The sequence below is a fragment of the Melanotaenia boesemani genome, chromosome 14 (assembly GCF_017639745.1).
Source record: "Melanotaenia boesemani isolate fMelBoe1 chromosome 14, fMelBoe1.pri, whole genome shotgun sequence".
In the NCBI taxonomy this organism is placed as follows: Eukaryota; Metazoa; Chordata; class Actinopteri; order Atheriniformes; family Melanotaeniidae; genus Melanotaenia; species Melanotaenia boesemani.
Window position 1 is genome coordinate 14,330,682 of NC_055695.1, and position 11,087 is coordinate 14,341,768.

Below are 11,087 nucleotides of genomic sequence, written 5' to 3' on the forward strand. Positions count from 1 at the left end.
CTCTGTTACCAACACAAAGACACAAACGCACTGACCTCTTTACTACTAACTCCTAAAACAGCAAACTTAAAACTGAACATACTGTCTCACCTCTCTACAAACATTAGAGACATTAAACAACACCAGAGGAAAAAGTAAAACACACAAAGCAACACAGCAAAAAGCAGATTTTGAATCAAATCTCAAGTTTTCTTCGTGATTTGTTTGAACTTGACATGTTGCTGAGAGCTGTTCAGTCATGGACTGAGACAATCATAAAAACATGTATTCTCCATGTGAAATTACAGATTCTTCCTTCTGCATGTGGCCATTAAACACTTTTTTGGGGCTTCTTATGAATATATGCATGAGTTTACTAGGTAAAGCTTTATGTGTGCACATACTGGCTGTGTATCTGTGTGTATGTGTTTTGTGAGGGGTGTCAGCTTTTCTGTGTGGGAGGTCTTTACGGGTTGTGGCAGGAGTTGCCCGCCAGAGCTTCTGGCACCTGACAGAGCGCTGCAGGGCCCGTCTTGCCCCCGAGCGGAAAGTTACCGCTGGCAAAACAAATCAAACACCGCCACCCCCTCCCCGCCTGTGTCAGCTTGGAAATGACAGGCCGGGACATTCTGCCCAGCAGCCATTCACAATTAACAGCAATTAATAAAACCGTGCATGACAAATACAGGGAGATGCCTCCAGAAGGATTTTAGAAAGCTTGTCTTTGTTTCATTTTTATCCTTTCAGGATCTCATTTGTTTTTCAGAAATGTTCTCAGTTGAATGTGCTCATTCTAAGGATGGGTTACTTTTATATTTCATTTAATCTACAAAAAACAAACAGACATCTCTCACTTATATTTACATTAATAAAAAATAATTTAATTTTAAATAAAAAAAAATAAATTTTTAAATGCTTTTATGTAGTTTTCAAATCTTCCTTTGTTGTTCATTTAAAATATGACCTTAATGACTCTTCGCTCAGCTCATAATGAGGGGTTTTGAGAATGAACCAACTTTTTTTCATCATTTCAGTTATGATCTTTGAACAGCAGAAGAATGTTTCTACCCACTATACTGTCTTTTTTAAATAACCACATATAAATAATTTTCTGAACTGTGCTCAAGTTAAACAAAGAGGCCTCAAAACGGCCGGCCAAAAGCATCATCATTACCATTCTCTCCCTGCTGCCAACTCTAATATTTAATCTATGACTTTGTCTGGCAAGTTTAAGTGACAGCAGCTACCTGATACACCCACCTCCTTCTGACCCTGCCCTAAATATCAACAAGTAATGCTGGATTTTATGACACTGGTTGAAGTAAAAAGTTTCATTTCACAATGTTCTTGGTATCTACTTACAAGAGCGGATATTACTGAGATGTTTACAGTTAAAAGTTTAAATAAACATTATCTTCCTCTTTCTTCTACTGCAATCATTTTGTCAGCGCATGGATTAACCTTTCTCAAATGGTGGATATTTAAATTTTGGGGGAAACATTTCACAAATTAACTATAACAGAATATTTTGACTCTTCGGTTTCCAAAAATGCAGTTAATATGCTATGACTAACTCTGCTCGAGTTGAGAATTAATGGAAAAAGATGAGCTCTGACACTGGCCAGATCTGCTTTCTAAGCTCCATGCAGTGCTGCTACACTTCAGAGAAGTATATACCAGCCTTTACTCATATTACTATGATTTTTTGATGAAATACTACAAGCAGATATGTGGTTATTAACCCAGCACTTTAATATGTAAGTTTACTTAAAGACACTTTCACTGTAATAGATTTATTTAGCCATATTTCAACTTCTGCTTAAGCAAAGAACTTTGATGACTTGCTCAACTGGTTAATGTGCAAACATACGACCACCAAGACTAACCATCAGCTCTGTTAGTGCAAAACACTGACATCACAATGAACACAATTAAAACAGCCGCTTGTTTGGATGTGTAGAGCCTTTCCTCTAATGACAACAGCTGCATCCAATTTATCAATTCTGAAGAATCCCAGACTTTTTACCACTCCTTATTATCCTGACACTCCCGTGCACCTTTAACACTTAGATTCCCTGTGATATGACTCACCATAACTTCATGTTTAAGCTGGAAACAAATCAAATTACAGTAGCCAAAAATCAGTAAGGAAAAAGAAAAAAAAAAGAAAAATAAAGGAATACCTTCTAGCTTCATGCCGACGGTGAGGCACTTTTGGAAGCGGCAGTACGGGCAGCGCTTTCTCTGGGTCTTGTCAATCTGGCAGCTCTGGTTCTCTATACATGTGTAACGCTTGTTGTTCTGGACGGTGCGCTTGAAGAAGCCCTGCAGAGAGAACCAATTAAGACGTCAACCCGCTTGACCCCTGCAATGCGATGGTAATTGGCCCATTCACACTCCCAGACAGATGGAGAGGGACAGGCTTAATGGATACACACACACAGTGAAGTTTGAAAGCTACAACTGATGTGACACCACAGACACATGAAGACACAAACAATAAAGCAGAGTACAGAGACATATTTCTCACCCAGGAAAAAAATGTCAATATTCCTAAACAGTTAATTTGTTAATGCAAACTAAGTATTTAGAACACTCTACTTATTAATTAAATATGACCAGAGTTTTGAATCATAAAAATTTACATATCATCATTTTTTCTGATTAGAAAAAAAAACAAACAAAACAAAAATTAAAACAAAAAAAAAAAAGCTCCCATTTACTCACTTTTATTGCATTACTCATTTTAGAGAACATTTTCTTCACAAAAGGTATGAAAACTATTTTAGTTCCTGCTTTCAATAGTCTGACTTTACTATATGAATTACAGGGTAAGCATCTTTTCAACCATCCACTTAATTATTGAAAAATATGGGCACATGAGTCTGAAAAATCCAATAAATTATATCCATAATTCACAGTTCCGGGATTACAGAGATTCATACCTGCAACATGGAATTTATTATCGGCAGCAGCAATGAAAATCAAACGAAGGGAAGATGATATTAACGTATTCTAGATCCATAACCTAGGAGGAGAATCCTTAAACCTCGTCTTTAAAATAAAATAAAAAAGGGAGCACTGCTGTCAATATCTCACCAAACACAATTTTAATTGACAATCTGCACTGCCTGATCAAACCCTAACCCAAAAAAGTCAAAGAAAAAACAGGAAGGGGGGTATCACTGCGTTCACTTTTAGAATATTGACTCTGTGATAAAAAAAAATGCTTTAGAGAGAACTCTGTCCCAATTTTTTTCATGTAGCACACTGTGTCTGCTATAAGTTTTTCAAACCAAACTGAATTCAAACATTTTTTCTGCAGATTAGCAACATCTCAGTAACCAGAGGTTTTTTTGTTGTTGCAGATCAAATCAAGACTTTTTTTTAAATCAATATTTAGAAAAAAAAGAAAAATGCTCCACAAACTGCATAAAATCTAAAACCTTTTAAAATCTGAAGTCATCTGCTGCAGCGCTGCAAATTCCATCTTAAGCTTGACAATAGTATTTGGGTACCCCTGACCCGGCATTCTATGATAAAAATGCAGCACTCATAGACAAAAAGCATCTTTTACTGCTTATGAAAACTGACTTTAAGACAAATAATATATATATATAATTTATATTACCAGTTTTTCTCCTCTTATCCCTGGCTGATAAGCCCTACCTGAGCTTTGCTTTTGTGATCTGTCTGACTTTTGCACAAAAAAAATAAATAAATAAATAAAAAATAGGGACAATCCAGATGATCTAAGGTTATTTTTCATGTGTATTTTTCAGTTAACTTCTTCAGAAAACATGTTTGATATGCTCTGTGCTCACTCTGTCGCTCTGACCTTTGAGTTTCTTACTAACAGCTTGGATACCATGTCAGTATATTTGAACCTACAGCCAAGCTTCATATTTTTCCTCCAACAAGTATAACATGCTAACATGCTTCCATTATGTGAAGCGGTGTGTAAAAACTAAAACTTCTGTGGGTTTAAATAAAGGGTTACATGTGTGTTTATGTGTACATTTAGACTGCAAATGTGATTTGTACTGGCTTTCTTCAGTGTGGAAGTCTGTGTGTTCCTCAGCACAAAACTGGCAGCAAGCAGCACAGCTCGAATCTGCTTGTGATGAAAAGTGTCCTAATCACAGCTGTGTTATGCAGGGTTAAAAGTGTGCAAGATGGAGTAAAGGGTAAAATGAAATAAAGGAGGTCACTGACGGAAAGCATGTGGAAAATATCTTAAATGTCTCCACAATTAAAAGATAAACTACTAAGAAAATAAGATCTAGCCATTGCTTTTATGCTACTTAGACTGGGAGGACCCTCTGTTATACACTGGAGATAGATTGCACTGCCTGACTAGAAGCATATATTGAATGTTGAAATGAATCTGTAACATGTCAACAGGCTGATGTATCAGTCCAGCCCTGATGATCATAGAAACTGCTACATTTTACAGATAATCAATGGCAAGCTTCAGGTAATTATCAATATAATTAATGTTTTAACAAGGATATGCATTTTTAAAACACCTCTTCATCTACATCCTGCATGCTTTCTCTCTCTCACACACGTGTGCACAACAGCAGAATGTTTCAACTCAGCTGGGAAATGTGTGGATTGGCTCTCCAACTGAAGCTGAGAAGCAGCAGAGATGCCACTGACGTCTCCCTTCAAGCAAATGCTCAGCATCTCAAGGTCAAAATATGGGATAAAATCTATAACATCTGCTTTGAATAATGACCACATAGGCAAGAAATGTGTGCTGCAGCATCAATACTCAGTTGCAATTTTACACTGAAATGTTAACACAGAGACATTTGTCTTAGCCTAATTTTGCACTGACAGCTTTACTGGAGTGGAAAAATAAAGATCTTGTAAATTTGCTTATCTCTGTGCAGAAAACACGAGACAGAGGGGACAAAAAAGTTGTTGATGGAGTTCAAATTAAAGTGTAGCGCTTGCTTTGCTGTCATCTCATCATCAACCTGCGACAATGCCAATGAGCTCTTAACAAACTTGTGATGAAAATTTAGCAGGAAACAGGCTTGTACAAACAGAAACTAGTGTGTACTTTGCCTCAAGAGTTACAACCTCCCCCACCTTCTGCAGCTGGTTGTTGCAAAAACTACAAAAAAAAAAACTGCAAAAAAACAAAACAAAAACAACAAAAAAAAACTTGAATTTTTAAGTCTTTGTATGTTTTGTTGAAATCTTTGACTCACAGAAATTTGTTAGATGAAATATCTGACCCCTTGGCCTCATACACGTAATGTTAATGAAGTCTTGCTCTGCTTTTACACTTGTTGCAAGTCAGTCTATAAAAAGGATGCCCGCTTGAATGCCTTGCATACAAAATATGCAAGTATGCACAAAATGCAATTTTAAAGATCTGCAAGGAAATGACTGATACAAAAGGGAACAGACTGCATGATAAATTTAGTCATACTTTACCTCTTAAAAGAAACGATAAAACTGTCAGTAACTAATAATACAAATACAATAACCCTGCTGTGCTTTGATGCACTACAGGAGCTTTATATTAAAAAGAATGTCATTAATTGTCACAAGACTGTGTTACCAAAGATAATACTAGATAACTTGGAAACAAAAACAAACATAAAACTCAACTTAACTTGAATATTTTATGTCTTCATTCTCATTACAGATATAATTAAAAGTAACTGCATTAGCCTGTTTTGAGGGCACCAACCTTGCAACTTTCGCAGGTCAATAGTCCGTAGTGATATCCTGAAACCTTGTCTCCGCACACGGGACACATCTCGTCCAGATCTTCGTCATAGGAGTAGTCCATCATTTTTAACTGGGGTGCTGCGGAGTACACGCGGACACACACACACATACACAGAGAAGTGTATTTCAGCGCAGAGCGATCTCTTTCCCATAAGCCCGCTGCCATCCATCTAGGCGAACCAGTGAGGGACCTTGTGTCGCAACTAGGCGATTTTTGAAACTTCTCTCCACTTCTAAATGTTTCATTTGAGAAGAATCGGTTTTTGGAGCGAGCAGGACCCAACCATTTCTCCCTGTTGCTGCCCTCTTTTCTATACTTATTATAGACAGAGCCAAAAATATAGAAATAAAAAAAAAACGGCTCATGAAAGTCAGCCTCATAAATATGCATGTGTCTAAGTCGTGAAATCGCTGGGGGAAATGGGGAGATATTAGACTTGTGGATTGGATAAGAAAATGTTACCGCCCACAGACAAATGAAGATACACAGAAGCCCTTATATCTCCGTAGGCGAGCAGAAAAAAAAACAAACATCCAAAACCAACATATTTTGCCTTCTCTAAGAATCACGCGTAATGCCAAGGGCCAGTACATTTAGGTTAGTTTATATTTTGTGGTGTAAGAAGCAGCTTCAGTTCATGTGGCTTTACAGTCTATTTTAAAAGTTCTGTGTGACATTCAAATGGATTTTGATTCCAAAAACTTAAGTCACTCTCAAGGAGAATGCCAACATGAAGAACTGGCAAATAGTCAATATTTAAATTACTGTATTATACATCAGTCTCATAATTTACCATATTTCCATAAATCTACTTTAGGGTTAGGGTTTTAAAAATCGCATAATCCAGGCCCACTAAACGCAGCCCAGACGCTTTGAAATGTAGAAATACTTGCATCTATGAGACTGTGTGACAGCGCTAAGCAAACAGTCAGGCTGACATTTACAGCAGTTACAAAAGCATTTATGGTGCTAATCATAAAAAGCAGCCCGGATCAAACAGGAAAACCTCAGTGGATGTGGCTGTAAAAGTGGAAATATTTTGTCAGCTAGACGCCTTCCATGGCCTTTACACATATTACTGATCCGACTTCAAAAATCCACTCGCCCGCTCAAAGAGACCCTTTAATTGGAAACGATTTCTAGTTTGTTAACGCGTTGCCTTGCTGGGATCTGCGACTAATATTCTAGCTGAAGCAACAAGTTCCACCAAGCTCACAATTCCCCCCCCAAAGAATTTCATTTCCACGTTTTATTTTGCTTTTAAAGCGCATAAAAGAAAGAGAAAAGATAGAAAAAAATATAGAGTGTGTTTTATGACTGCTGTTGATTTGAACACATTTAGATAAAGAAAATAAATAACATAGACATAAGTGGTTTATACTGCGAAAGAGATATTTGTTTAAAAGAGAAAGGGTATCTCTAAATGAAGATGGCCCTGAACATGTCCAACACAGAAATAATTTGTAATTCTGCTTTATCATTACCTGGCTTAAAACTCTCTATTACCACGAAACAATTTTACCTATAGACCTATTAATTATCAGCTTATTGTGTGAATAACAGGGTGCATATTTTTAGGAATTATAACAAACACTGAATTACCAATTTGGAAAAAAAAGGCATTTAGGTGTAAATTAAATTTAGATGACCGCCTCTTTACAACACCTCACTGACAGTCGCAGGTGTGGATACGAAGTCTGTTCAGTTGCAGAAGATGCAAAGCACTTTGGTTATAATCCTCTACCCATTTAACTGAAATCATACAGTCTTCAAACGACTTTTTGTCTAATGCGGTGATTTTCTGCAACAGCTACCTTGTTTTTTTCTGCTTGTTTGTTTTTACTGTCCGTAAAACAGATAACAGATTCTCTTACAAACCACTCCTTGCCGCAAAGGAGTTTGTTATCAACGTCTCATAAACCAAGATCGGGCTAATTGATTGCCAGGTTATATTGCAGTGGAATGGCATGCTTGGAATAAGGGTCAGGCGGTCTTTAAATGTTCACATGCTGCACGTGTAGCCTACTTTGTAGGAAGATCAAGAAACAGAGTATATATGCCGTAGGAAATTTTGAATAATAATGGCCAACATTTAAGTGTCTTAAAGTTTAAACTCGGTCAAGGCACATTTTTAAAATCATAACCTTACTTCTGAAGAACCAAAACAACCCTAACCTATATATTTAGATATAATCAGCATGATTTATAAAAAGAAATGAAATATGAACTAAGTGACCAAAACAAAATTATCTACAAGCTACAAGTTACATACTTTTTTCTTTTTAATTACAGTTGAACACTTTTTGTAATAATATACGGTTTCAGTGAACAACATAAATGGATTAAAACACAACAAATTATATATTTGCTTATTAAAATATCTGTACAATATTATAAGTTCTTAGTAAATTTGACCCAACTGAAAAGGATTCTTATTTATTTAATTATTTTAACATAACTAAATCTGTCTTTTTTATTTTTGGGACAAAATTTAACTATTTATGTTAACCAACGAAATCGCGAGTGGTGATTGCAAGGTGTTTTTTAATGAGATGTATAAACATAGTTCATTTTGAACCATTATAAAAGAAAAACCAAAGTTAAATACCCTGAACACTTTTCTCTTTCTCGCTTTTTACGTAACAAGACTCCACATTAATTTGATGACAGCTGGGCATTGACAAATCAATGTTTTTCATTAAGGGTCAAATCTTAAGATCAGTCCTAAGGTTTGCTCTAAATATATGCTGTTAAATATTTGGAGTAGTTCTGGTTCAGTTTTTGTGTTCATAAGAACTCAAGACCACGGTGAATACATGTCAGTAAAAACTAAAGCTATACGAATAATCATCGAACACCTTGATCGTTCATTAGCCTTAGCGGACAGTCGCCGGTTGCTGGTCCACCTGCCAAAAAGGTAACGGGAATGAGCTCATACGGAAGTTTTCGTGTCCCCGCGTTGTTGAAATCAGTCGGGTGGGCTACATAAAGTTAACATTTCCTAATTTGATCCATCCATCTGCAGACATTCATAGGAATGACGACGCTTACCTTGCATGTTTCTTGGCATGTGCCCCTGTTCCCCATACGATCGAGTGAGTCCCAAGGATTCAGTCTCGACTTTGGGCAGCATGTCAGCACTGCCGGCCTGAGCTGGAGACTGCGCACCGCTTGGCGGGACACCTGGATGTGTGAAGCAGACGTTCGCGCAAACGCAACTTGAAGTGTCCCAAAGCTCTTTTCTCGCTGTCTTTCTCTCACTTTCTGCCTCTTTTTGTGTTCCGATTATGGGACCATGCTCTGTGGAGGAAGACTGATTTAACAATTCAGACTTTCTCTAAACGGACCGGCTGCATGTCCGACGTCTCTGTTCGGGCTAAACTTTTCTGATACAGTAATTGCATGTGGGCAGAACAAAAGAAAGAAAAGAAAAGAAGAAAAAAATCATAAAAGACGCAAACTGGAGACGACTATTTCTCTGATAATTACTTAATAAGGAGCAGTTGCGCGGTGATATGGAGAACCACACACTTAGACTAAATGAGAAAACTGCGCAACGCCCGGATGGAAAGACGACGGTAAGTTTCCCTTTATCTTTTCCAAAAGTCTTTACAACGCGTCATCAATTAGCGTGAGACTGTCAGAGTAACTTTCAACCTTTAGTATACAAGCACGCGCCGCCGGGGCAGCCCTCCCCTGTGCGTAAAGTCGGATTCAATGTGTCGGTCAGACTGTCTGGAGATGTGGAGACCTGTCCTCCTCCTCCTCGCGGCTTTGTTTACTCCGCTCTCACCAATCCGGGGCGCACGCGGTCGTCTGACATCATCTTTATTCGGTCCAATCAGGCCAGTAGACCGGGACATTTCGCCTCAAACCCTCCACTTCCATCTCTCTAAAATCTCAGCTGTTTAATCCCGTTAATGACGGACTTTAAAAGCGGAGGGAGAACAAGAAAATCAAGATAGGTGATGCAATTGCATGTGAGAGCAGACTCCTTATGAGCGCATCGAGTGCAACGGAAAGGCGCAAAGGTATGTGGGCTGGAATCGTGAAACTGGAATGAATTGTGGTGCTTGCACGCACAAATGTGCGCGTGTTCCCATGCTTCTGACACAATAAGTTTGTATTTATTTCATTGTAATTATATATATATATATATATATATATATATATATATATATATATATATATATACGTCTGCTGCACTTAATCGGCCTTAATACTCGTTTTCACTGTGATGTCATCATGCCACTCAGTTTATCTTTTACAAAAATGTAGGTTTTATTGAAATATAATAAAATATTTTCTTTCTTTCTTTCTTTCTTTCTTTCTTTCTTTCTTTCTTTCTTTCTTTCTTTCTTTAGAATACAGGTTAATGGCGCTTTTGAGAAAATGTGAAACAAACTGCAGCATTTGGAGCTCAACGGGTTGTTTGCGCAGTTTTTGAAATAGAAAATGTGAGTAGTATCGGCCTCAGGCTTAAAATGGCCTTTATGTTCGGATCAAAGCACATCCTTATGCAATAAATTAAACCTTTGCCTCTGAATTATTATCAGTAATTGGCTGAGTAGGGATCAATTAGTGATCTGACGTCAGATTCGGGCTATTTCCATTGTTTAAAAATACATAAAAAGACAAGAAAAAAAAAATGCTGCCATGTATCTACAATACCACTTAAGTTGACGTGGCCAAACGTATCCCTATTAATGTGGACAAGCATGGGGAGACACGGAAAAGACACACATGAGCGGTCACTGTGGGCGCGCTCCACACACTGGTGCGCCCACATGCACGCGCGAAGAATTACGTCCAGACTTAATCCCTTGTTTTTAAAAACCTTATCATAATAACAAATAATAAAATAACGTTTGATGACAACCTGCCTTTCTTTATCAGTATTTGTTTTAAAATTATGAATTATTGTATGATATAGATCTCCATTCACCCACATATATGTACGTCTCAGAAGCGTGGACACGTTTTTGGAAAGCAGCCCAGAAACCAGAATAATACTGGAGAAAACCCCTTTTTAACACAAATTCACGTCGATCTATAATATTATTTTTGCAATGAACGCGCACAGAGACACAAATAACGTAATGGAATCACACAATCTAATTTAAAATATTTCACATTCTCAGTTCTACACTTTTAAAACATTAATATGTAACATAGTACTTTAACCTCTTTGTAAAACACCAGCAAACAGCAGGCTGCAAGAAGTTAACTTAATCCAATGAAAAAACAAACACTTCAAAAAAAAAAAAAAAAAAAAAAAAAAAAATCAAGGTTTGGGTTGTTTTTCTATACTGTTATGTCAACTGCCACACAGCACGACAGACTGCATTGTTCCGAT

The 11,087-nt window shown here is 37.3% G+C and overlaps 1 protein-coding gene and 1 long non-coding RNA gene across 2 annotated transcripts in view; one reads left to right on the forward strand and one right to left on the reverse strand.

Moving 5' to 3' along the window:
* Nucleotides 1-9,430, reverse strand: part of nr5a2 (nuclear receptor subfamily 5, group A, member 2) — a 64,372-nt gene extending 54,942 nt beyond the window's left edge. The window contains exons 1-3 of the mRNA XM_042005913.1: nt 8,783-9,430; nt 5,690-5,808; nt 2,163-2,304 (exon numbers count right to left, since the gene is read on the reverse strand). Of these exons, the coding sequence (XP_041861847.1) occupies nt 2,163-2,304; nt 5,690-5,808; nt 8,783-8,864 (343 nt within the window). The 5' untranslated portion in view covers nt 8,865-9,430. The remainder of the gene's footprint in view (nt 1-2,162; nt 2,305-5,689; nt 5,809-8,782) is intronic.
* Nucleotides 9,431-9,517: 87 nt separating this feature from the next.
* Nucleotides 9,518-10,369, forward strand: LOC121652850. The gene is made up of 2 exons (XR_006012696.1): nt 9,518-9,762; nt 10,096-10,369. It is a non-coding gene; the product is annotated as an uncharacterized LOC121652850 (long non-coding RNA).
* The last annotated feature ends 718 nt before the right edge of the window (nt 10,370-11,087 follow it).